The 26834-nt window shown below is 57.2% G+C and overlaps 1 protein-coding gene across 1 annotated transcript; it reads left to right on the top strand.

Annotated features, from left to right (window-relative positions):
- The first annotated feature begins 296 nt into the window (after positions 1–296).
- On the top strand, positions 297–26529 carry SRP68 (signal recognition particle 68). Its single transcript, XM_028521794.2, has 16 exons — positions 297–495; positions 2051–2117; positions 4056–4169; positions 5859–6054; positions 6736–6818; positions 7036–7145; positions 7508–7590; positions 8662–8802; positions 16266–16364; positions 18230–18294; positions 21199–21355; positions 21949–22043; positions 22791–22920; positions 24516–24591; positions 25253–25305; positions 25719–26529. Exons 1-16 carry the CDS (start codon positions 327–329, stop codon positions 25944–25946), a joined length of 1866 nt encoding a protein of 621 aa, XP_028377595.1. The 5' UTR covers positions 297–326; the 3' UTR covers positions 25947–26529.
- The last annotated feature ends 305 nt before the right edge of the window (positions 26530–26834 follow it).

Here is a 26834-nt window from a genome sequence, read left to right as displayed (position 1 = left end):
GATCCTCCGTGCAAGGATGAGGGAGGTAGGGGTTCCATCTCCTGGTCCTCTGCCTTTGGTGGACGGAGGTAGGATTGCCCCGGAGAAGACCTCAGCGGCTCTGATCCGTGCAGCGCCAGCTCGCCCCCAGCCTCTAGCGGGGGAGTTGGGGGACTGGGAAGCGGAGCCCATGCGCAGGCGCGCTGCAAGTGGTCGCCGCCTGCGGGCAGGCCGGTGGGCGGGTGGAGTCCTCCGCTATCCCATCAGCCCGTCCAGCAGGTCCCGCTCTCTCCCTACGCGAGCTTCACGCCTCCTCTATCCCGTCCTGCTCCGCGGCGCTGGGCAAGATGGCTGCTGAGAAACAGGTTCCTGGTGGCGGCAGCGGTGGTGGCAGCGGCGGGGGCGGCGGTAGCGGCGGTGGACGCGGTGCCGGAGGAGAGGAAAATAAGGAAAACGAACGACCATCAGCCGGATCGAAGGCAAACCAAGAATTCGGGGATAGCCTGAGTTTGGAGAGTATCCTAGACTAATCGGGCCTAACTTGGAATGACTACGTGTCGATCTGGCGGGCCGGGGGTGGGGGAGGCAGCGGGTCCCGCAGGTCCTGGGCAGGGAGGCTGAGGGTTGCAGTCTCTTTCGCCCTTACTTTTTGACAGGGTTCCAGGGTCTATATCAGGAGGGGTCTTTCCTCGCGTCTCCGGGCTGGGGAACGTCCTTTTCTTTCAGCCAGCACCAGGATATCGGGCAGATGTCTGCCCTTGCCCCGCAGCTGCCCAGTTGGTGGGCTGGTGACGGCAGTGACACTCTGGCCAAGCCAGTGGGCTCTTTCTCTGGCACCTTCAGCTACTGAACTGGGGAGAGGAAACTGCGATCTGGACGTTTTGGCTTAATACTCTTGCCTGACAGCCGTCGGAGAACGGGTAGTAAAAATTAGTTGGCTGTTCTGGAAATGAAGGCAAAGATGGACTGCTCTGAGAGAAAGCTTGTTGCGCATTTTGAATGTACATCCTCGTAGCTTTCTGGCATCACTTGTGTAATTATCTGACTGGGTCTGTAGGCATCTTATCCTGTTGAGAGTCGTTCAGATGATCTGGAGGAGTTGATTTCTAGTTTACATCAGAGAGCAACCACCACTGAGTGCTGATGACACTAGTTTGTAGCTTTTTGACAGGAAATATCAAATGGAGAAAATGTAGCTGCATTCCTGAAATTACATACTTAGCTTGACATCTTAATGCTAAAGTTTCAGGAGGCTGGGGTTTTACTTTTTGAATTGCTATAGCTCCAAATGGATGTTAGGAAGCCTTGATTTTACTGCGGACCTCTTATCTCTTTGTTGTTTTTAGTTATTGAAATAGTCCTTTCAGTTTTCAGTATTTTAAAATATACCTATAAAGAAGCATTGGGGAAACTTGGACAGAAAACTAAAGTTTTAGATAAAGGCCATTGGACTTTCTAAAATGTGGTACATCATCTTAAAATATTTAAGGTTCTTAAAAAGAGAGTCTGGCCAGGGTTTCTTCTTTTAAAAGAAAAACTTCACTATTTCTATGTGAACTGTGACCCAGTTAGGTTGGCACGTGCCAACCATAGACTCATGCAGCGTCACAGCAATCTGGAAAGGTAGAGTTGGCAGATGCGGGAGGTTATGCAAATAGGGAGAAATACAGGTCATTTATAGTCTGAATCTGTCCAGTGAGTTAAGTAAATTGCTGGGTCCAGGTGTAAATCAGTGAGAACCACCCCATTTACAGTCAGCATTTAGAAGCCAGGACAGATTTTTTAAAGCTGTTGGGTTTCGGTGGTCCTTGATGGCTGGCAGTGCCCTCCGTTTTCAGCCTGAAAGTGTTCAGTAGTAATAGTTAAGCCAGTCATCTTTTCTCTGTGCCTGGCCCTGCCCTGTGGCAAGAGAGCTATTGAAAATGCTGGCAACAGGTGTCCCTAGTTAATGTACTAAGTTTTTCAGAAGTGTTTGATGCCTGTGGTTTGATACAAATATAGACCAATGGAGACATATTTTGATTTATTTGGATTCTTACCATTGTAAGCTTTTCCTTAACCTTGGCTCAAGTTCTTCAGATTATTAAGGAGTCCCAGCAGCAGCATGGTCTACGGCACGGAGATTTTCAGAGGTACAGGTGAGTATCGCGTGCAAGGGACATGCAAGTCGCTGCGGCATTTTCCAGCTCAGTTTGCCTTTCTTTTTTTTTTCTAAAGATTTTATTTATTTATTATTTTTAGAGAGGGAAGGGAGGGAGGGAGAAAGAGAGAGAGAGAAACATCAATGTGCAGTTGCTGGGGGCTGTGGCCTGCAACCCGGGCATGTGCCCTGACTGGGAATCGAACCTGCGACACTTTGGTTCGCAGCCTGCGCTCCATCCACTGAGCTATGCCAGCCAGGGCCAGTTTGCCTTTCTTAATATTGCACTTACTCTGCGGTGTCAGGAAGTGCACCCAGGAAGTCCAGCTCTGAACTTCCATTGAACCCTTGAAAGGTACTTAATTTTCAAATTTAAAGTTTTACAATGAATAAAAGGAGCCAACCTTTTAATCCATGTCGCCTCACAATATTGCAGATACATTGGAAGCTTCTGCTGAAACTAATAAGCAATTAATGGTAGTCATTTTTAACTTAACCATATTTAGTTTTCGGTTAAATGCATAGCTTTACAGTATTTTAAACATATAAGGGGAATTTCTATCATTATAATTTATTGGTAAACTTTTATAACAGACTTTAAGTTGGAAAACATTAAATAGGAGTCTAAAAATTATAATGGACGCATGACGCGTAGTGCAGTTCGATGCTGGGGACGCAGAAGTGTCCAACTGCTCGGATCTTGTAGATGCAGGCTTTGGCTGCCTGACTTTTAAAGGTGCTACCGACACACTCTGCGTCTCAGAGTCCGAGGCACCAGCCGCGTGGGGAGGGGTCCGCGGTGCTGGGACGGAGCGAGCACGGGGGGGGGGGGCGGCGGTGGGAGGGGCAGCGGGACCGGAGTGAGTCGGGCACTGTAGGCCAGCACAGCTCGTTAAACAGGAGAGTGTTGGGACTTGATTTGCTTTTAATTATAAGGGATTTCCAAAAACCAATGTAGAGTTGGTAGCGCAGTGAACCCATCAGACATTTACTACACCGATAAACTTTCTGCCCTTTTTTGTTGTGTCTGTTCCCTCTCCTTTTTAAAAAAAAATTAATAGAAGGATTTTTAACCATTTTACTGACGTATAATTTATATGCAAAGAAGTGTGCAGAGCCCTGGCTGGTGTAGCTCAGTGGATTGAGTGCTGCCTGCGAACCAAAGGGCCGATGGTTTGATTCCCAGTCAGGGCACAGGCCTGGGTTGCAGGCCGGGTCCCCAGTAGGGGGCGCTCGAGAGGCAACCACAGATTGATGTTTCCCTGTCTTTCTCTCTTCCCCTCTCTCTAAAAATAAAATCTTCAAACACTTTTTAAAAAAGAATACAGAGCTCCAGGAGCACAGAGGGAGGTTTGGCATAACAGGTTCCTTTTCATTCTTCCAAAACCCATCGTAAGTCTGCTCCAGTGGAAATGTTAACAAGAGGGGAATGGTTACTCATGCCCTTCACATTCAATTTGACATTGGTCTTGTCTTCTTTCTTTTATTTTTAATTTTATTTATTAATTTTAGAGGGGGGAAGGAAGAGAAATATTCTTTTGTTGTTCTACTTATTTATACATTCATTGGCTGATTCTTGTACGTGCCCTGACCAGGGATCAAACCCACAACCTTGGTGTGTCAGGATGAAGCTCTAACCAACTGAGCTCCCTGCTGTTTTCTTCATTACCATTTTAGCTCCACGATCTGCCCCAAATAGAGAGAGTATGCGTTGTTTGAGAATGGGTGCTGTGTCCCCTGCCTCTCCACGTTGTCTGTGACACCAGTCGGACTGCCCTGCGTGTTTTAGCTCGATGAGTGTTCGCAGCATGAGGCGCGGTGTCTCTAGTCACTGTAAGCAGAACACGCGAAGCCTGCGACCTTGCTGGAGCACAGAACCTAATGTTGGAAGTGCCATCCGCTTGGCCAAATAGCTTTTGTCTGTGGTTTCTTACAGGGGCTACTGTTCCCGTAGACAAAGACGCCTCCGGAAAACACTCAACTTCAAGATGGGGAACAGACACAAGTTCACGGGGAAAAAAGTTACGGAAGATCTTCTGACCGATAACAGGTACGGGCCGCTCCGTGCTGGTGCGCTCACGGAGCGGTCGCAGGGTGCCGGCGCTGTGCGGGCTCCTCGTGTCCCAGGTATCTCGAGGGACTTTTCCACACCTCTGCGCCGTGTCATTGCTCTTGCTGTGTTATAATGAGATGAGGAAGCTGAGGCTCAGAGAGGTCCAGGAGCTCGTTCTAGAGCCCTGGGGGTGGTGAGGGCTAAAGTCAGTGACTGAAATCTAACTGGAATGCAGACTTCAGCGTCCTTGCTTCAGTCAGTATGTCCAAGTGTGGTCTGGCTGTGTGTCCGTGGGTCCGGAAGAGCTCTGTACCTCGGCGCCAAATGCACCCATGCTTAACATCTGCTGAAGGAGTCACCGTCAAACAACAGGTGTTGAAGCTCTCCGGGGCAGTTCCTCAGACTTCGGCCTGTGGGCCAGGTTGGTCCTCCTGCCACGTGTTCCTGTAAATAAAGTTTTATTAGAACACAGCCACACCATTCGTTCAGTGTTGTTTGCCGCTGCTTGTGCTACAGTAACAGTCATTGTGACGGAGACCGTGCGGCCTGCAGCGTCTGAAAGGTTTACTGTGGGGTCCTTTACGAAATAAACAAATCTCCTGTCCCCTGGTCTAGTATGCGGCCAGGACTGAGCCAGATTCCGTACTGGACGCAGAAGAGTTTAGGAGGCACGGTTCTTAACCCCCGCTGACCGTGACCTTGTTGGGAGATGCTGGTCAAGTACAAAACAGGAGACACTGCAAGACCGTCAAAGTGCCGCATGGTGTGTCGCTGCCTCTGAAGCCTGGGAAGGGAGAGGCCGACACTAGGGAGCCGGGAGCCTGCGCGGAGGAGGCCGGACTGTGACGGGTTTGTGGGAGGGAACGCCGCCCCGTGGTGGCCGTGGTGGCCGGGCACTGCCCTCCCTGGACAGTTACCCGCCTCTGCTCAGGCAGTGGAGAGGCTGGGCGTGTGGTATGTGGAGGCAGAAAACCAGAGCGCGGGGACCGTGGAGGGCCGGGGCAGGACGTGCTGCGTGAGTCCGATGTGATCTCGTTGGGAGGAGTCTCCTACGGTAGCGAGAACCTGTATTTTGGAGGGAGAAGGGGAAGCTGGCATTTAAGGAAGATGAATCAAGGCAGTAGTTTAAACAGATTCACTACAGTAACAGTAAAGTAGCTGACTTATTTAGCTCTTCGTAAGTGCCGGGCTCTGGTCTTAGTGTGTTCTGTGTGTCACTGCATGCGAGTTGGGCACAGGAAGGCTGGTACTTTGCCCAAAGCCACACAGCTGGTGAGCGGCGGCGCTGGGGTCCACCCAGGCGCCAGAGCCTCTTTCCCAGCCCCTTCAGTGCATGGCCCCTCCGGGCCTTGGTTTCTCACTGGGTTAGGGTTGAGGAGGTGCTGCCTGAAAGTCGAGGCCTCTGTCTGCTAACATTTGGGAGGGGTCGGCCTGGGCTCGCCAAGTCTGAGGTGGGGGCAGGCTCTCATGAGATGCGTCTGGTGGCTGGTTCGAAACCCGAGGCAAAGCTGAGATCGGACCGGAGAAGCGGACTGGGGATCACAGCGATACTGGGAGAGGAGGAGGGAGGGGCAGCGAGCCAGGGGGCGCAGGGAGCGTCGGGAGGCTGGAGATGGGGCCTGGGGCACGGGGGCCTGACGCCCCTGGCCTCGGTTGCTCAGCCGCCCGTTCCCACCAATGGTTTAGATACTTGCTTCTGGTGCTGATGGACGCTGAAAGAGCCTGGAGCTACGCCATGCAGCTCAAACAGGAGGCCAACACCGAGCCCCGGAAACGGTTCCACTTGCTGTCTCGCCTGCGCAAAGCCGTGAAGCACGCGGAGGAGCTGGAGCGGCTGTGTGAGAGCAACCGGGTGGACGCCCAGACCAAGCTGGAGGCCCAGGTGAGCGTCTCCGCACCACCCTGTCCCAGCCTGGGGGTCAGAGATGTGACGGAGAGGCACCGTTACACAGAATGGCTTCCTAGGCTGTACATGGATGGTCAGCAGGAGAAAGACTGGTCTTGGGTTTTCAAGGTGAAGTTAGTGTCTCTTGTTCTGAGCTCTTGGTTTTGAATAGTTAGCTCTAACTTTTAAAGACAGCTCACGGTTCTTTCTTTCTTTTTTTTTTATTCTCGCCTGAGGATATGTTGTCACTGATTTTTTTAGAGAGGAAGGGAAAGTGTGAGAGAAACATCAATCGGTTGCCTCCCATACATGCCCCAACTAGAGCTTGAACCCGCAACCTGGGCGTGTGCCCTGACTGGGAATCAAACCCGCAGCCCTTTGGCGTTCGGGACCACGTCCCAACCAACCAAGCCACCCGGCCAAGGCCATAAACAGGTTTTACATCAAATGAAGAAAACACATTTCCTTCACTTTGAAGTTCTCTCCTGGGAAGTAAACGAATCAACCGATTACCTGTGTCTCACCTCCGATTAGTGAGGAGTTCTTCTCCCTCACAGTCCACCCGAGTGTCTGTCCTCTTGAACCCAAGCTCGGAGCAGGTCGAGGGGGTTGAGCTGGAACAGTGGTCCTTGGGTGCTGAAGTGGTTTCTCTCTCCCCGCCCCCGCCCCCGCCCCCAGGCTTACACGGCCTACCTCTCGGGGATGCTGCGGTTCGAACACCAGGAGTGGAAGGCTGCCATTGAGGCTTTTAACAAGTGCAAGTGAGTGTTGGTGACTGTGTCTGTGAACGCCAGCACAGTTTCTGGTCGTTCCTCCCGTTAGAGATGGTGGGTGTTCCCCTTCCTCCTTGGAACGAGCCGGTTCTGGTCGTTGGTAGGAGGGCCTCCGGGCGCCTGTCTGGTTTTGAGCCACCGTGTTCCTTGGGGGGTGGTTCTCTTCGTGCACGGCTGCTGCAGCCTAGGGCTTGTCCCCGCGCAGGACCATCTACGAGAAGCTGGCCAGCGCGTTCACGGAGGAGCAGGCCGTGCTGTACAAGCAGCGCGTGGAGGAGATCTCGCCCAACATCCGCTACTGCGCGTACAACATCGGTGAGCGGCCGCGCCGCCCGCCCGCAGGGCCGGCTTTACGTGCCTCCCTCCCCTTTCCCTGCGTCCATCCCTGACGTGGGCTCTGGTTGATGAAGAAGGTAGAGCTTAATGGGGAAAAGGTACCATAGTTATCACATTTGAACAAAGAAAGAAAAAGGTGGAGCTACCAGCCAGCCCTGCTCAAGATCGCGGAAGGCGGTGCCCTTGCTCTCCTTTCCTCCCCACCATTGTCGCCCCCCCCCCCACAGGCTTCGCCCCAGCACAGGCAGTGTGGGGGCGGCTGGTGGGGTTCAGCCCCGTGGTTTAGGGAGAACAGAGCAGACCCCTCGGTTTTTCACTCTGCCCCTCGCTCTCGTCCTCAGGGGACCAGTCAGCCATCAGCGAGCTCATGCAGATGCGGCTGAGGTCCGGGGGCACTGAGGGCCTGCTGGCCGAGAAACTGGAGGTGAGCTCACGCACGCGCCTTTGTGGGGGCCTTCGGTTTGAGGGCGTCCAGGGAAAGAAGTAGTCCGTAATTCCCCCGCCCGGTGTAGGTGCTGCCAATATGTGCACCGTTATGTCTGTGTTTTTAGTAAAAACACTTTCTTCGTTTAATGTTTTTAAGTATTCAACTCTTTTACCATGTTACATTAATTTTTTAAGCAATGTAGGTTTATTGAGTAGGAAATACAAAAGGGTGGGGGTAAACACATGGGTCACCACCCAGAGGTGGCCGCTATTAGTAACGTGACGGATAACTTGCAGACTTGTATGTCTTTGGGGGGGGGTTCATTATTTATTTATTTAAGTAATTTATGTATTTTAGAGAGAGAGGAAGGGAGGGAGAAAGGAAGAGAAACTTTGGTGGCCTCTTATACGCCCCCAACCAGGGGCCTGACCTGCAACCCAGGCACGTGCCCTGACTAGGAATTGAACCAGTGACCTTTCAGTTTGCAGGCCGGCTCTCAGTCCACTGAGCCACACCAGCCAGGGCAAAAAGGCATGCATTTAAAAAATGGGATCTTAGAGTACACTATCTAGTAACATTCTTTAAAAACCTAGTGTCTCACGCAGTTTTTCCACTTCAGTACATACATTTGCACATCTTTGCACATCTTTCGGTGGGTGCACGGCAGTCCTTTGCAGGCGGTTTGAGTTGACCGCTCCCCTGTCACTAAGTGGTAAACAGTGTCGCCGTGAACAACACGGCGATGTTCTAGTTTATATACCGTTCTTAGTTATTTCAAGTTTCTAATTTACATTTCTGCTTGGGATATATACAGATATGCGTTTCTCCTTATACCCTTACCAGAACTCAGTGATGGTCTTTTTAACCCTCTGATTTGTCCTTTTAAATGGGAGTTTCTCTAAGCCAGGATGCAGTGAACCAAGGAGGGAGGAGCTTGAATGTAAATGTGCGTACGCGCTGTGAGGGGCAGCACGGCGCTGGTAGAGAAGGGCGGGCGCTGATTTCTCCCTCTTGCACGCCGGTCACGCGGACCCGCGGGCCACGCTCTGACTCCCTGCCCTCCCTCAGGCCCTGATCACGCAGACCCGAGCCAAGCAGGCCGCCACCATGAGCGAGGTGGAGTGGAGGGGGAGGACGGTCCCGGTGAAGATCGACAAAGTGCGGATCTTCCTGCTGGGGCTGGCCGACAACGAGGCGGCCATCGCGCAGGTAAAGAGGAGGCTCCTGGTCTCCCTGCGGGTTGCGTCTGCAGAGCCGTGTGCTTAACGTGTAGCATTTTGTCGGTGTTCGTCGATCACAAAGCAGAAATTCATTTTATGCTGCTGGGGATTTGGTAACGGTCTCAAGATGCGCCCTCTTGAATAAAATTATTTTAAGAGCTCAGTTTATAGGGCAGGTGTTCTGGTAAAGGGCAAAGAAATTGACGGCAACAGTCAGCAGCACAAAAAAGGGGGCAATAAAAGATTGGCTTGAGGCGAGGGTGACTTTGGCCCAGCAGGTGGGCCCAGCAGGTGGTGCAGCAGCGTAACTCTGTGTCCCTGCTGTCTCTGACCTCTTGTGGCCGCCTTCTAGCCCTCAGGGGCAGCCTCTTAGGGAGAGCCTGGCTAAGCCGGAATATCTCGTTTGACGTGTGGCATGTGTGTCATGTCCGTGCAGAGCTGCTTCCTGACATAATTGTTGCCTGGGTGAGGGCGTGAGCAGCCGAGTGAGTTTCAGAAGGCGAGATCCTGGTGCTCTTGGTTGGTACAAAATGGACAGTGATTACGGCACTTCTTAGAGCTCCTCCTCCGGGTGAGACAAAGAACCTCTAAAAACCAGACCAAACCAGGCTGCTCAGCGTGTCCGCAGCCTGGCCAGGGACCGGTGGCGTCTCTTTTGTGAGACTCCGCAGTGAGCTGTTGACCCCGAAAGCATGCATGTGGGGCGCTTTGTGAGCTGTGCTGCTGGCGGTTTGAAGCGTCCAGACTTGTTCCAAAATAGCTGCTTTGCGTTGGGGCGGCGGCCCTCAGCGATGGAGTTCCTCAGAGCCTCTGTGTTGCAGAGTGCCCTCTCGTTTCTCTTTTATCTGGCTAAGTGACGGAGGGCTGGAACACTCCCGGGAAGTTTATTTTTTCCCCTTCTACCACAAGCCTGAGAAACTGGGGTTTTTTTAATCCTCACCTGAGGATATGTTTTTACTGATTTTAGAGAGGAACGGGGAAAGAGAGAGAAAGAGAAGCATTGATGTGGGAGAAAAACCTCGATTGGCTGCCTCCTGCAGCCTTTTGGTGCAGGGGACCGAGCTCCAACCGACGGAGCGCCCGGCCGGGCCCCTTTGGTCTCGCACTTTCAAGCTGGCCGGCCGGCGATCAGACTCAGATGGGACTGCACGCCCTTCCTTCCCCCTTCTGCCCTCTCGGGGCGCCTCTGAGCAGCGGCGTTCTCAATTAAGTGGTTGAGATCCAGAGCGGGTCCTTCACACTTAAGAATTCTCTAGATCTCCCCTAACCAGTGTGCCCGTTGATCGGGCAGCTCCCTGCAGAGCGACAGGTGGCCAGTGTGACCCCCACGTGGGGCACACGCCTGGGCTGTGGGTGCAGTCCCCAGTTGGGGGTGTACAAGCCGCAGCTGATCGTTTCTCTCCATCGCTTCCTCTCCCCCCTCCCTCTCTCTAAAGGTAAATAAAAAACTTTTAACATATTTATTTTTTAGAGAGAGGAAGAGAAGCATCAATGTGTGACAGAAACATCGTTCGGTTGCCTCTCACAGCCCCCCAACTGGGGACCTGGCCTGCAGCCCAGGCCTGTGCCCTGATGGGGAATTGAACCAGTGACCTTTGGGTCCCAGGCCAGCGCTCAGTCCACTGAGCCACACCAGTCAGGGCTAAATAAAATCTCTTAAAAAAAAAAAAAAGAATTCTGAAGATTTTACTGGCTGTCACACAACTATAAACGATGATGTAGCAAATCTCTGTTACATGGGTTTTTCCATATTTTGGATTATAGTTCTAACATAAGTTGCCTAAAATTAGAATACCATGTAAATTTAAACATACTGTATTTTGCTGTATATAATGTGGACTTTTTTGCCCACATTTTTGAGGGAAAAATGGTGCATGTTATACATGGGTAGTACTAATTTTGTATCTATATTAATGTTTTTAATTCTTTTATTTATGCTCATGCGTTAAAGTGTAATTCCAGAAAGCAATAATGGTATCCATATGCAGAATGCCCTGGAATACGATAATTGATTTTGTTTCTAAATATAATTTAAAATTTGAATTAAAAAATTAAAAGATTTTTTTTCCTGAAAGTTTGGCCCCAAAACATGGGTGTGCATTATATAGGGGAGCACATTATACATGACAAAATACAGTATATTTGGTCTCTTTCTGATTAAAGTTGTTTAAATTAAGAATTTCCCATTTTGATTTAATGCAGAAGATGTTTAAAGCTTTTGTTTATTATTAAGCATCTGTACAAAGAAGTCAGGTAGAGAGACTAAAAGAATCTCAATGTGTTCGATAGGTTTTTTTTTTATCACGTTTTGTTATGTTTTGCTATGTTTTGTTATGGTATTTAGGGTCCTTATCAAGAAGGAAACAGTTTTTCAATAAACAACTCTTTGCAATACTATCATAGCTTAATCGTGAAAGCAATGCATTTTAAAAATATACAAGAGCCCTGGCTGGTGTGGCTCAGTGGATTGAGCACCGGCCTGTGAACCAAAGGGTTGCTGGTTCGATTCCCCATCAGGGCACATGCCTGGGTTGCAGGCCAGGTCCCCAGTAGGGGGTGTGGGAGAGGGAACCACACACTGATGTTTCCGTCTCTCTCTCTCTCTCTCTCTCTCTCTCTCTCTCTTTCTCCCTCCCTTCCCTCTAAGATGAATAAATAAATAAATAATAAACATTTTTAAACAGGTGCTTCTGCACACAAGGGTCAGAGCTCTTCCCACTGGATGTGTTTCGCACTGGTCTGTGGGGGGTGGTCCAGGGCTTGCTGCTGCAGGTGGGTCAGGACTCGTAGCCCAGGTTTCCTGCGCTCGCTGCTGCTCCCGGGCCCCGTTGGGCCAGCAGGAAACTCTCCCGCCCCAGCAGAGACTGGGGTGTGCGGGCGCACCGGGACGCTGTGTGGGTTTTTCCTCACTGCTCCGCGAGATGCAGAGGAGCGTGTGCATGGTGCGTGAAGTCAGAGGGTGGGGCGGGACCGGACGAGGATGGTTCCGGGCCCCCAAGGGTGAGATGTGTGAAGGCTGTTGACAGCATATAGTGGGTTACACTGACTGACGTCAGCAGTGAACCGACAGCCGTGTGTCTGGGGGAACTCCCCTTGGCTGTGGTGCTTTGTGTGTTCATGTGTTGCTGATTTGATTTGTTACTTGGAGGAATTTTGCATGTTTTCATGAGGAATGATGGCCTACAATTTTCTTGTAATATCTTTTCCAGAGTTCGGTATCAGGGTTATACATACTTCATTAAACAACTCTGGAGGTGTTCCTCCTACGTTTTCTGAAAGAAAGTGTATAGTAGTGGTATTTTTTCCCCTTAAATGTTTGTTATAATTCATTAGTGAAACTCTAGGAATGGTATTTTTTTTTGTGGGAAAGTTTTTTGTTTGTTTTAGAGGGATACGATTGACATAACATTAATTTCAGGTGTACAACATAATGACTTGATATTTGTGGGAAGGTTTTTAAAATGTGTTTCTCTTGTTTTAAACAAATATAATTGCTTTACAAGATACAGGGCTAGTCAGATTTTCTGTTTCATCTTGTGTCAGTTTGGATGAGTTTTATTTTTCAGAGGAACTTATTCATTTCATGAAAATTGTTTAATTTACTGACAAATATTTTAATATTCCTTTATCATTTTAATGTTTGTAGGCTCTGTAGTGTTGTCTCACATGACCTAGTTGATGCCCTGCTTGTGGCGAATACAGTTCTCTCTGGTTTTAACAGTGGCACTGTGCGTGAGGGTCGCCTCTGAGCATCAGAGGTCTCTAAGTAACGTGGTGGTTGGAGAGGACGTGGATCAAACAAAGTGTGTGTTAACCCAGAGAATCTTGGTCAGCTTTTAACCCTGAAAACAGTTTACCTCCTCATGTCCTCTGTCACAGATGTGCCCAGTCCAGCTGGTAAATACAGTAATTAAACACAGTGTCAAAGGTAACGAGATCTTTAGATGTCAGATCTCGCTGATTGCCGTCTGCTGAATTGAAGGACCATGGGTTATTAAATACAGAAAGTACCCTTGGGCCATTTGAGATGAACCCCGGGAAGAGGCACTTGCCCCCCGGTGCCGGTGTCAGCCGGTCGGGCCGGCTCGGACATGGCCTCGCCCGTCTTGCCGGTTCTCGGGCTGTCGTGCGGCGCGCTCTGCCCGGCAGGCCGGCGGCTGGGCGGGACTTCAGGGTCCCCTGGCCGTGCCGACTGGGGTGTGCCACCTCTCGGAGCCCGGGCGCAGGGACTCGGCAGCCCCACTCTCACGGCTTTCTTGTGGAGGCTTTTGTGACTGACTGCTGAAGCAGCATGGAAGGTTACTGAAAAGCACGGAAGGAAGAAATAATTCAGGGAGATAAAACACTGGACTGAAAAGGCTGGAGCGGAGAGTAACTCAGCTGCCAAACTCCAGTCGCAAAATCCCGAGTCTCTTCGGCCAGACGTTGAGCTCTCATGTCTCTGGTGTCGCCTCGCGTTAGGTCTCATGGCCACGCCGCCGCGTCACCCCTCGGCCACCCCTCAGTCACCGCGGGGGTCGCGTGGTGAGGCAGCTCTCGGGGGAGGGCGAGTTTACAGGGGCTGCGGGTCTGGGGATCCTTACCAAGTCAGGGTTCACATTCCGACATTCGGGCGGGGAGGAGACCATTATCTTCTCTTTCAGACAGTCTGTTCCTGGGGAGGCTCGGCTCTCCCCTGACCAGGTGGCATCCACGGTTTTCTCTAGGCCTCAGCGGGCGGGCTGGGGCGGTCCCGTCCCCGTGGCGGTCCCGTCCCCGTGGTCCCCGGCTGGTGCGGTGGAGAATGCGGTCAGACTGGCCCCGCTGGTCTCTTAGTCATGCTGCCCCTCCCGGCAGTTTCCGTGGACAAGTGAAAACAGCCGAGAGTTGAGACTTTCGATAGCAGGGGCGCCTCCCGTGCGGCGCGGCAGCAGCTGGCTTTCCTCCGCCCCGGCCGGCCTCCAGGTGACCCCGAGCCGCATCCTGGGCCGTGCGACGTTACATAACCGTTGATCCGGAATCTGTGTGCTAGGGCGGATGAATAACACATTCCTCCCGGGCCCGCGGTTCCTCCGTGTCACGAGCACACCTGGGGGGAGGTCCAGGCGAGCGCGGCTCGACCCCGGGAGCTTGGGGTCCAGCGGCTGCCGTGGGCTGCCTTGGGAGGCCCGCGTGTGGGCTCCGAGGAAGCCTGCCCTCCCGGCGCAGGGCTGTGTCTCCCTCCTTTGTCCTCGCAGGATCGTTTTAGCCTCCAAGACAGGTCTTATTCTATTTACAGAGAGAGGGGAAGGGAAGGAGACAGAGAGGGAGAGAAACATCAGTGTGTGGTTGCCTCTGCCTCTTGCACACTCCCTCCTGGGGACCTGGCCCACAACCCAGGCATGCGCCCCAACTGGGAATCGAACCAGCAACCTTTGGGTTCGCAGTCCTGCGCTCGTGCCACTGAGCTACACCAGCCAGGGCCAACCGAGACAGGTTTGTGGAATAAGCAGCGCAGTGTGTTTAAAGCTTCCTGTTTGGAGACACCTGCCCGGCCCAGGGAGAACCAGGAGTCCCGCTCCAGGGTTGGCGGCCCCTGCGCCACTGCGCGCAGCTGGCGGAAGTCGGCCCTCCGAGGGGCCGTCCGCTCACGGGGGTGCCCGACCTCTGCGAGGGCGCCGTGGAGCAAGGGCGTGTGGAGGCAGTGAGGGGGCCTGGCAGTGTCTCCGGGTTCTGTCTGAGCCCCGCCCTCCCTGCGGGCCCTGTGCGGCTGGTCACGTGAGATGCGCCCTCCTCTGGCTCTCGCACCTGCGGCCTCGCCCGCCGCCCCGCCCGTCTCCAGGAGGGTGTTGGTGGCATATTTGCCGGAGTGCGTGGTGCAGAGCCGGCCCGGAGTCGTCCTGCGTGCTGGGGACGTGGCTCTGTGGCTGGCGCCGAGCCTCCTCGTGCGTCTCATTTCAGCTGCTGAGCTGTCACGCGGCGGCCCGTCCCACAGGATGTTCCTCAGGAACTTGGCCGGCAAGTTTGGTGAAATGGTCGTAAGAACCTTGTAACTTGAAGTGCTCAACAGCGCGTTTGTGTGAAGTGAGTGTCTCCAGAGCGGCACCGTCCAGCACAGTAGCCACTTGAGCACATGTTTACGTTAATTAAAATTCCGCGTGCTCAGCAGTCACCCGTGGCTCACGGCTGGTGTATCGGACCGCGAGGGTCCAGAGCGTCCGTGGCGCAGCGGAAGTCCTGCCGGACAGCGCTGCTCTGGGCCCCCGTGAGGCGAGGGCGGCCGTGTTTGCCTTGACAGGTTCACAGAACGGCTGTGTCCCTGGCTCGTCCCTGAGTTAGGGCACAGGAGGAGAGGCAGGTGACTTACAAGTAGAAAAGCGTGTTTGGTTTGTCCTGGGTGATTCACAAGGAAGTGTTTCCTTCCTCCACCCTGGGTGAGAGTCCTCGGAGAACGGCAGATCAAACCCGTGCCGCCCGTCCCTTTCAGGAGTGGGCAGTGCTGGGCTTCTCTCGGGCGTCCCTGGAGGTCAGCCGGGTGACCGGGGATCGGGCTGGACGTCAGCTTCTGGGGGAGGTCAGATGTGATGGGACGTTGGCGTTTGCGTGGCACAGCGGCTCTGCCGGTGACAGCAGGTCACCGCCTCCCTGCCACTGGCCCAGGCGCACCTGCGCAGCCCGAGTCTTCGGGACAGTGCTGTGGTCTGGCAGGTGCTCGGTCGGGTAGTGAGTCCCTTCCCCCCCTTCCCAGCTCGCCGGTCTCCACGCAGCCCCGCACCGTGCAGGCGCCGCCCTCGCGCGCTTGTCGGCCTCAGCCGGGTCGCCCTAAAGGTGTCCTCAGCAGAGCCGCACGGGCCCCTGAGCGCCGCGCTCCGGTGGCGGAGAGGCGTGGGAGAGAAACGCGTCTGTGATGGGTGCTGATGGGTAGTGTTCCCACCCGCGCGGGCGAGAGGGCACCCGGCGGCGGCAGCGTCTGTTGGGTTACGCCTGTGAGGGCCACTCTGCCGCCCACAGCCGGACTTCAGAGAGTTTGCTCCGGAGGGAGGGGGGGAGGGAGGGAGGAAAAGCCAGCCCTGGTGAGCCGGGCGGCGGTGCCCGGCCCCCCCCCCCCCCGTCAGCCCCCCAGGGGCACCGCGCGGGGCCTGAGCAGGGCAGCGGCGCCGGGGGACCGCGGCGGGAGGTCCTCCCATGACGGGAGGGAACTGGAAGCGTCGGTGGTTGCCTGACCGCCCGGTGGTTTCCGGTGGTGGGGGTCAGGCGCCCCTTCCGCGCGTCCACCTCACTTACACGTGTAGCCCCCTCCGTGCAAGTGACGGCTGCGACTGTAGGGAACGTTTCACATGGCACAGAGCAGCAGTGGAACGCCCTCTGATGTGGGGTACCTTGGCTGGGCGAGTGCTGGGGGGGGGGACCGAGGCGCCGTTCCGCCCTCCCCCGCTGCCCTCTCCCGCCCGAACACTCAGAGGGAAGCCCTGACCGCGCTCTGCCTTTGCCCAGGCCGAAAGCGAGGAGACCAAGGAGCGGCTGTTCGAGTCCATGCTCAGCGAGTGCCGGGACGCCCTGCAGGCCGTTCGCGAGGAGCTCAGGCCGGACCAGGTAGGGCCTGCCGCGGAACCGCTGGCCCCCGCTCGGGGCCGGGTCCTCCTGGGTCTGAGGGTCCCGTTCCCAGCTGGGGCCCCAGCGGTCTGAGGGCGGCTGTTCTGAGGTGCGGTGCTTGGCGGACAGCAGAGCCTCGGGGCTCCGTCGGGTTGAGGGGTCCTGGCTCAGCCCCGCCTCTCCTGGCGGCTTCCTGTGTCCCCTTTAAGGCTTGGTCTCAAGGTCGGGTGGGCGTCTCCAGCGCTTCCTGTTTCCAGCAGAATCACTGTCGTTCACTCTGGCGTCTGGGAACTCTCAGTACCACTTCTGCCCCTTTCTGCCCTGTTGCCAGCAGTCCTGCTGCTTCTCCCTCTGTGATTTCTCTCGCTGCTTGTCCGTTTCTGCTGATTCTGATTTTACCTGGCGGTCCCTCCAGGTCTAGAGCAGCGGTCCCCAACCATCTGCAATAACACGCTTCCATGAGTAAAACTGAGTGTCAGTGTGTTTATTCGCAAAGGTGTACCTAGTTATTCAGCTGACTTGTAATACATGAAATGCACGAAAAGAAAGGTTTCGGAAATGAAATAGACGTGAGCAGAAGCCCTAGTTTTCCCCTCGCACCCGCGGCCTTGGGGTCTGGCGCATGGAGCACGAATCCTGGAGCTGGTGTGCATGCCGCCCCCGCCGCGCAAGGCCCAGCGGCTCCCAGCCCTCTCGCTGCCTCCGAGAAGCCTGCCAGTGCTGTTCTGGCCCACAGAGATCCCTCTGTTCCCTAAATATCTCATGCTTACAGCCAGAATTTTGGTTCGATAGTCAAGAATTGCCTTTTAATATTTTGTGTATTGTCTTATATTTATCTTTTGTTATACTTTCCTCAAGATTGTAAGTATCTTAAAAGCGACGATATATTCTCTCCAGCATCTGCCGCACTGTTCACTGGACGCTTGTTAGGCTGAGGTCACCGGCTTCCCCTTCCCAGTGGCCGCCGTGCATGTTACACATCCCGTCGTCCACTGAGCAGGTGCTCTGAGAGCCCCAGCCTCCGCCAGCGACCTGGGACTCAGAGCAGCCGAGGGGCATCTCGTAGGGGCGAGGGCACAGGGCTGCCCGGTGTGCCCCTGCGGCTGCTGTAACATCCCCACAGACTGGGTGGCTCCGAACAACACGGAGTTACTGACGGTTCTGGAGGGTGGGGTTCGAAATGGGTTCTCGGGGCCGCACCCTTTCAGGAGCCCGAGGGGATGCAGGGGAGAACACATCTCTAGCGCTCCAGGGGCCACCTGCCTGCCCTGGCTCCTGGGCACGGCCTCCACCTTCACAGCCAGCAGCGTGGCCTCTGCCCCCACCTCCGCCCTCTGCCCTCTGCCCTGGTCTCTGGCTACATCCCCGCCTCCTGCCGAGAAGGAGCCCGTGGTCCCCCGGGGCCTGGCTGGACGGCCTGGGCCCAGCCAGAGACCCCTCGTCACCGCAGCTCCAGCGTGCCTCTCCCCGTGAGAGCTCGGTCCCGCGGGCCCCGAGCCGCGCTGCCACGCCTTCGGGGGTTCTGACGCAGCTGCTCGTAAAGGGCAGGGCAGACGGCACGAGGGGTCCGGCTTGGGTCCACATGGAACGTGGACCATGGAGTGTCTGGCGTCAGTGCTGTGGGCCTGACTGCCGGGAGCCATGGGCCGGCAGCCATACCGGCCACGACTCTGAGTTCCCTTTATCTCACCCCGGTCCCCTTTTCAGTGGCGCCCGAGGGGCCCAGTTGTTCGGGGGTGCGCCCAGCGGGTCTGTGGTGTTTGAGGAGCCCCTCCAGGGCCCTCGGGGACCTCACCACTGAATGAGAGGCCGTCAGGGCCAAGGGCGAGGGTAGCCGCTCCATCCTTCCCTTTCCCTTTCTGCAGAAACAGAGAGATTTCACCCTTGACGCGGAGTCGGGGAAGGTATCTAATCTTCAGTACCTGCACAGGTAAGCGCTGCGGCCCTTTTCCTTTCTAAGTGTTGTGACGTGCGTCCCTGGAACAGAAGAGTGTGTGTGATTTGTGTCTGCGTGTGAATGTGTAACTCGCTGTACAATAAATAGTACTGGTGTGTCTGCACGCTTTACCACCACAGAGTGTGCATACTTACTGCATCTGGAGTCTGACCCGTGGGTAACTTAAAATCTTCGAGCAGCGTGAGAACTGGATGCAGCCGGTGGCTTTGAAGCACCGGGTCGATTCCCCTCTCTCCTCCTGGGTGGTCCTTCTCCGCTGTGTTCCGAACGTGTGACCTGGTCCCTTTCACGTCTCAGTTCAGTGTAAGCAGGTGCAGTTCCATCTCGGGATTCTTTTTTGAGTGACGTGGGGTCTGCTTCCATTTTTCCGTGAGGATGCCGGGCTGCTCCGTACAGCGATGGCAGGCTCTGGCCTCCCCACCGCCCTGCAGGCAGCCCCCCTCCCCGCGCCCCCCGCCCTGTGCCCCTGGCAGGGGGGCCCCCGCTGCGCCCACAGCCCTGCCGCACTGCACCAGCACGTGCTCTCCTCTGACTCCGTGAGAAGCCTCGGTGTCGGGTAGGGCACGGTCCCCGGACCGGTGGTTCCCTCAGGTGCATCTTGACTGCGTTGGTCCTTGGTTCTTTCCTGTCCTTTCTTTTAAGAGTTTATTATTATTTTTTTTTTAGAGAGGGAAGGGAAGGGAGCAGGAGAGGGAGAGAAACATCCGTGTGAGGGAGGGAGAGCTATTGGCTGCCCTTAAGCGCCCCCACTGGGGACCTGGCCCGCAGCCCCGGCACGTGCCCTGACTGGGGATCGAACTGGCAGCAGCCTTTCGCTTCACAGGCCGGTACTCAGTCCACGGAGCCGCACCAGCCAGGGCTCTTCCCTGTACATTTCTACATCAGCCATGAAGTTTAGTTTTTTTCACAAAAGTGGGTCATTTGTTTCACAGAAGAAAGGAGGAAGGAAGAATGACATTTTTGGAACTTCCTGGGGAGAAATACAATCAGTTGGGAAAACTCTGTTTCTCATCAGATTCTCTTCTCTGTATGACTGAGAAATTAAAATTTGTGTCTAACTTGCTGGGGGGCCTGGCAGCCTTTTCAGCTTTCCCCCAGCCTTCTCGCTTTGTCATGAAAACAGAACCACAGAAACCTGCCTCCTTCCCGTCATCCCCATTCTTCGGGCGTTTGCTAGTATGCGAATGTCACCTTGACCGTCAGATGACTCAGGTGGGCCATTGAGCACAGCCCTTAGGTGGCCTGTATTTTAGCAACCCGAGGAGGAAGTCAGGGCTGCGGGAGGCTGAGGGACCTGCGTGTGTGTGGCTGACGGTCACACGGAGTCAGAGTCAGGAGTCACTCCAGCCTCCTAACCTGGGTGGACTGATGCTGGCAGCCACAGTAAGGCCTGAGCTTCCCGGCTGCGGCCCCGCCCGGGGCCCCTCCTCCCACCTCCAGCTCCCCAAGTGCGGCCTGGGGCTTCGGGCAGGGTCTGGGGGCCGGCTCCGGCTCCGGCGGGTCAGAAGTGGGCAGCTCTGGTATTCTAATGAAACTCGGCGGCGATGTACCTAAGTCTCTGTACCACTTTGTGAACAGTAGTTTCTTTGAGAGTCTGATTTTTCTTGAAGCTTTGAGAAAATTTGTCTCATGCCCTCCTTCCCATTTCTCAGAAGCAGCCATTTCTAATTCTTTGAACACGGCTTTGTGGCGCTCACCTTCACGTCTCCAGGCGGCACGCTGCTGCTGCTGCTGCTGCGCCCTGTCCTGCCCGGCCTCTCCCCCGAGGCCTGGGTGGGCTCCCTCAGCTCTGATGCTGCTGTACGGTCACGAAGTCCTCCCTTAGCTTTCTGGGGTTATTAGTAACAGTTTTCTTACGTTGTCTACTCCCTGCAAAGCCCGGCCCTTCTGAGTGGCTTTCCCCTCTTGGTTTTGACCTGCTCTGTCTTGTTGGGGGTGTAAGTGTCCGGCTCGTCCACTCCTGCATGGGGAGCATGTGGTCTGCCGGGTGGCGGCCCTGCCCCTCCCCCGAGGACCCCGACTCCAGAGTTACGGAGGGCCTGTTTCTCGGGCAGGGCGTCCCGGGGCACGCCAGGCTGCCCTTGTTCCGGAAGCCGAGTGGGGGAGGAGGGCCGGGAGGTCGGACAGCACTCAGAACCTGGCGGTCCTCTCATCCCCTGGTTCATGACGGAGTCCCCGACCTCTACCGTGCCTGGCCCCCCGCCCCCAGGCCTCTTGTATCCTCTCCCGGGGGTGCCTCCAGCCTTCTACCAGAGGAGGACGGGGACCTCGAGGCCTAAACACTTCTTAAACAGGTTTTTAAGTGGTTACCCTGTTTCCGTGTCCTGATGCCAGAGAGGTGTGCCTGGCGGCACAGGTAGAGTGAGTGGGCACCTTGCATCGTCTGCAGTGCACACACACGTCTAACGTGCACACACACGTCTAATGTGCACACACACACGTCTAGCAGGCACACCCGTCCAGAGACACTGCCCCCCCTTCTAAGAAGGGGAGGTCCAGGTCATCTGAAGGGAGGGGCAGCTGTCCTGTGAGCACGCCGTCCGGGCGTGAGTGTGGGCCAGGCCGTGAGCCCGCTCTCGGTCCGGGAACGAGCTCGCGCTCCGTGGTCGCCTGGCGGCCTGCCCCTGGGACGAGCAGCTGTGTGGCTGAAATCAGATTCCGTCGTGTGGTCTCACGCTGGTCCCCGGCAAATCAGCCACTGAACAGCAGCTAGAATCGAGGCCTCCCTAAGCCTGAGGACCCGGCCGACTAGCTGGGCCATGTGACACGCCCTCACCCCCGCGCTTCCCCGAGGTCAGCCCCAACCTGCAGTCCCGTGCTCTTCTCAGGACGTCAGCGTCCTGAGCGTAACGTGAGCCGACATGTGGTGCATTCCAGCTACCTGACTTACATCAAGCTGTCGACGGCCATCAAGCGGAACGAGAGCATGGCCAAAGGGCTGCAGAAGGCCCTGCTGCAGCCGCAGCCGGAGGATGACAGCAAGCGCGCGCCCCGGCCCCAGGACCTGATCCGGCTCTACGACATCATCCTGCAGGTGCCTGGAGGACCGGGAGAGTGAGGCCTGGCCTTTGCGCATGCGGGGCACCAAGTGACTTTGCTTTGCGTAGTGAAAGGGTGGTGATAACCAGCGGCTGTTGGTGTCTTGGTAAAAGACACGGGTCTGGGCCTTGTCCCGCTCCAGTGGTCTGTGACCCTGACATTCAGACATGTTGACGTGCAGACCAGCGAGTCCGCAGGTTTCCCAGAGCACTTGGCCTGCATGTAGCCCCCACGTGCTGTGGCGCACGAGGCCAAGGCGACGCTGTCTTGGCCACTGGGAGTTCGCCAGTGAGCAGGCTCGTGAGGCACCTGCACACACAGGCGTCCGAGCAGACGCCGGACGGGCGGGCCGCTCCGGGGAGGGCTGGGGTGTGCGCTGCTTCAGGTAGGACAGAGAGCTGCTGGTGTCCGAGAGGGTGGAGGGGACACAGGCGTGGCTGCTGCCAAGTCGCTCAGCTCAGACTGTCCCCTTTAGTCCAAGCTCAGGCTCCTCCTCCTCCTCACCTTTGTCTGTTCTTACAAGGCCCTCGGTCGGGAACACGGTCCGAGGCCGCTTCCTCACGGCCTCTCTCTCTGCATCTTGTGCAGAACCTGGTGGAGCTGCTGCAGCTCCCCGGCTTGGAGGAGGACAGAGCCTTCCAGAAAGAGATCGGCCTCCGGACCCTGGTGTACAAGGCCTACAGGTGAGAACGGGTGGACGGGGCTCCCCTCAGCCCCCAGAAGACTGGGGGGCTGGCCCGTGATCGGAGGACAGCCAGCCCCGTGCGGCCAGGGGTCTCAGGCTGTGGCGGGCGTTCCCAGCGGCCCTCGTTCGCTCCTGCGCGGGCCGGGCAGCCAGAGGGCGCACGCACTGGGTGTCTTCCCTCCTCCCCCCAGCGGGAAGGAAGGGGACGAGGGTTGGGAGGGCGTGGGGTAGCGGAACTGGGACGAACCTGAGCTGGGAAAACTGAGAGAAAGCTAAGCTGCTCGTTTTCCAGTGACTCATGTCGTTTTAACCTGGCTGTGAGCTGTGTGCCAGAAAGGGGTCCGGCACAGTGGAACCGGGCCCTTCTCGTCCTGGCTCTAATGCCCCAGTGCCCCGGCACCCCTCCTGCTGTGGGCCCCTCTGTCCCACCGGGGCAGCTGGCCCAGACTGTTGGTCCCAGCGGGCCGGCTTCCGTTAGGGAGAGGGTCTGCATTTGGGGTTTGAGGAGCGGAGGTGAGCGGTTGTGACCCTGCTGTGTGGGCGGCACTGGCCGGGGTCGTGCTGGACCCGCACTGCCGCCTCCGATGCAGGGACAACAACCGAGGCCCATCAGGCGTCCCCCAGGCGGTGACCCTGAGGCTAAGAAACCTGCTTCCCAGTGTAAGGTTCCTCAGCCCCGAGGCCCGCCTTGCTGCTGGGGAACCGTTGCTCTGGAGCCCTGTGGCTCTCTCCCCTCCCGCGCCAGGTGTTTCTTCATCGCCCAGTCCTACGTGCTGGTGAAGAAGTGGAGCGAGGCCCTGGTGCTGTACGACCGAGTCCTGAAGTATGCGGACGAAGTGACTGCGGGCGCGGGGGCCTTCAGGAACAGCCTGAAGGTGAGCCGTCCGTCTGTCCATCCCTCCGTCCTCCTTGCTAGGCCGTGAGGCTGTGCGGGGGCCGCCTCGGGTGGTCCTGCCTGCTCGCCCGCGGGATGTGGGGCTGTCCGAGTGCCCGGAGCCGCGGGCCGGGTAACGCAGGGCGGCAGCGCTCCGGCCTGAGGGGCACTCGGGCTCCGGGAAGGGGGGCCGTCCCTGCAGACACGGTGGGCCTGCAGTGGTGTTCCCAGACTCAGCTGCATCTCGAAGTCGCCTGGGAAGGTTTTTTAAACGTGGGGTCTGGACCCACTGTCCTCGTTGGCCCCCACACACCATCTGTCTTGATCTGTTGCCTTGGCGGGGGGCGGGGTGTACGTCTGGGTCGTCCTCCTAGAGACTCTGGTTCTGATCAGTGTGGGGGCCTGGGGTGAGCTCGGGTTCTTGAAGGCGCCGGGCTGAGAAGCGGTGCCCAGGCCCTCCCCACACAGGGCGCAGGGCCTGCCGCAGCCGCAGCAGCGCTTGGGCGTTTGCTGGAGTGCAGGTGCTCGGGCCCCACCCAGGCCTGCCGAGTAGAAATCTGTTTCAGCAAACCCTGCGGGCGATGGGGGTGCACGTGAGAGCGTGTGCTGGCCCGGGGCGCTGGCGGAGCGGTTCCTTGTAGGGACAGTGCCGCGGGCTGCTCCCGGCTCCCGCTCGGGGACTGCCGTGCTGACGCAGGGGTTCTTGGAGCGCTGCCTGGTCGGAGGGATCCTGGTGTTTTCTCTGAGCAGAGGCTGTTGAGAAAGCAAACAGAGGTTTATGATAACAACACTGTCATTAGCACAGACTCGGGGCGGCGCGTGAAGGCTGCCGCTCTTGCACTCAGGCTGGTTGCTCCGAGCGGCGCTGGCCTGGGCTGGGGTCCGAAGCAGAAGCCCAGCTGCTGCCTTCAGAGGCCGTGTGCGGGGGCCACCGCCTGCCCGCAGGGGCCCGTCCTGAGTGCCGGAAGGGGGGGCGGGGGCGGGAGCCAAGGCAGAGAGCAGGGGAGGAGGGGGCAGTGCGGAGGCACACAGGTGTGATGGCCTCTCCTGGCAGGAAAGACGTTTCACAAAGGCCTGTCCTGCCTCACCTGCCCATAGTCTGGGGCGTGTCCGGGAATGGTGGTGTGCGGGGTGCCAGCCCTCGCGGGGTCCCTCTGAGCATTGCCGAGGGGAGGCGGAGGCGGCAGAGCCACCTTGTGTCCAAGCTGGCTGCCTGGGGGGAGTCCCAGCTCTGCAGCCCCCGCAAGTGAGGCTGGCCACATCCTGTGGCCGCCCTGTCCCTCAGTCGGATCTGTAAAGGGGGCGCGGGCCACCCTGGGGTCACTGGAGGTGCGCTGCCCAGGACAACGCCTGGCGCAGAAGGCCTGTGGTGCCAGGTGAGCGTGTGTGTCAGGGTCGTCCTCAGTCCAGGACGGCGCTTGATCCGTGGCTTAGCTTCTCCCGCTTGGAACAGGCTGGTGGGTGTTGTTGTCACGAGGGGGAAGTGCTTTAAAAGTCCAGCCCCACGAGAACCCCCGTGGGCCTGCCGAGTGGCGGGTGGCCCGGGGTGCCGCGCTGGCCACTGGCTCACTCGTGCGCGGCTCCGCTTCGTTGCAGGACCTGCCCGACGTGCACGAGCTCATCACCCAAGTGAGGTCCGAGAAGTGCTCTCTGCAGGCCGCCGCCATCCTGGGTGAGCCCCCCGGCCCCGGCCCCAGGGGCGCTGCTCCCCCTTCCCCCCGCCCTGTGCTGCCCTCCAAAGAGGGAGGGCTGGCTCGGGTCAATCTGTGAGAGTCTTCCTTTCCCTGCCGTTTCCTCTGCCGAATCCAGACATCCCGCTGTGGGGGAGACTTCGGGGACACTGTCGTGCTGTCCCTTGCCCCTGGCCGCAGCGCCCGGCCATGTGCTGGCCTCACAGGCCGACGCCCCGGTCTGGGCAGCCGTCTGTGCTCTGCACAGCTTCTCAGCAGGGCTTGGGCCCGGGGGGGGGGGGGGGGCTCACTGGCCCACGGGTTGGCCGCCCCTGCTCTTGGGATTCATTCCTTCATTCATTCATTTTAAAGATTTTATTTATTTTTAGATCGGGGGAAGCGAAGGAGAAAGAGAGGGGGAGAGACATCAGTGTGCGGTTGCCTCTCGCACGCCCCCTACTGGGGACCTGGCCTGAGACCCAGGCATGTGCCCTGACTGGGAATCGAACCAGTGACCCTTTGGTTCACAGGCCGGCACTCAGTCCACTGAGCCACACCAGCCAGGGCAGCTCTTGGGATTTAGTGCCTACAGGTGTGATGGTGTCGCTTGTGACTCTAGTTCGCTAAGTCCCTGTCCTTACCAAATCCCCGTGAAACTTTCAGATGTGAGTGACTCCCACCAAACAGAGACCACCTCTCAAGTCAAGGACAACAAGGTGAGTGTGGGCTGTGGCTGGCTGGGGAGGAGCAGGAAGTAGGTCATGGCTCACGGGGGTGTGTAGGGCAGGTAGGGCAGGGGACCCTCGGTCCTGAGGACATGCCCCGCCCCCTCCTTTCATTCACACGCCCGACGGCTGCCCGTGCGGGGCTCGCTAGGCGTCCCCGAGACGGTCCCAGACGGGCGAGCGCTGGCTGGCAGTCCGACTCAGAGGCCTGGGGCCCGCCCCTCTCTCAGCCTCTGAGTGTCAGACTCTCCACCGTGACGGGGGCGCGGGGCCCTCCCTCACGGGAGGCTCGTGGGCGTCGCGTGAGGTCGCACACGGAGGCCGTGAGCCAGTGGCCCCGCACGGTGCGTGTCCTGCTGCTCGCCCGAGGCTGACCCCCGGTCCCCCCTCTGCTCTGATTCCAGCCCCTGGTGGAACGGTTCGAGACATTCTGCCTGGACCCGTCGCTCGTCACCAAGCAAGCCAGCCTCGTGCACTTCCCGCCAGGCTTCCGGCCCATCCCCTGCAAGCCCCTGTTCTTTGACCTGGCCCTCAACCACGTGGCCTTCCCGCCGCTGGAGGACAAGCTGGAGCAGAAGGCCAAGAGCGGCCTCACGGGCTACATCAAGGGGATCTTCGGGTTCCGGAGCTAACCGGGCTCTCCCGTGGGGGCAGGGGCGGTTCTGGCTCGGTGTGTATTGTGAGGAAACCCCCGCGAGCTCCGCCACATTAAACCCAGGCCCGCATCGGCCCGGGGCGGGAGTGTGACGGCCTCGGCCCCGCGTCCCTTGTCTCGTGTGTGTGTGTGCACCTCCATCCCGGACCGGCGGCTGGGGTGCCCTGCCGTCCTCCGGTCCGCGTGCGCGGGCCCCACTGTCCACCGCTCCCGGGGGCGGGCACGGCTGTCCGGTCCCGAGTGAGCTGTGACCTCCTGTGGTCCGTGGGTGTTCAGGGAGGAGGCTCGAGCCAGGTGGAGGTCGGGGTTTGGGACGGGTCGGCCCGTCTGCTCAGCACCCCGGGTTTGAAACGCGCTCCTCCTCGCCACAAGCACCCAGGCCCCTGGGGAAGTTCGACCGGACACGCCAGCCCCGGCTCCCCAGAACTGCAGGCAGCCTTACCCGTCACCGCCAGCCGGGAGCAGTTTCCGAACAAGCAAAGAGCTCTATTTTTAGAAGAAATGTGTTACACTCAGAAATGATGAAAACAAATCTTATATTAAAAGGCAAAGACGTTGGAGACTGTGCCCATTTTTTGCACGCCCTCGCTCACGCCCGGCCCCGGGCGTCTCCCGGGGAGCTGGCTGCACCGCCCTGTCGGGCCGGGCAAGTCCCGACTTCCCGGCACCGGGAGTTTGATGCCAGATAAGCGAGTGATGGAGACACTGTAATTGTTAGACGCCATTACGTTCTGATCGGTTTCTCGCATTGCCCTCTTATTTTTCTCCTCTGTCCCTCGTTTATTTCTGCTGTACAGTCAGTGAGTCAGAGAAGCCACGTGAGAGAAAGCAAGGAGTCAAGGACACAGGAGCGTGCGACCCGGAA

Source organism: Phyllostomus discolor, chromosome 8, assembly GCF_004126475.2.
Source record: "Phyllostomus discolor isolate MPI-MPIP mPhyDis1 chromosome 8, mPhyDis1.pri.v3, whole genome shotgun sequence".
Classification (NCBI taxonomy): Eukaryota; Metazoa; Chordata; class Mammalia; order Chiroptera; family Phyllostomidae; genus Phyllostomus; species Phyllostomus discolor.
The sequence above is the reverse complement of the archived record's forward strand: the minus strand, read 5'-3'. Positions and strand labels throughout refer to the sequence as shown.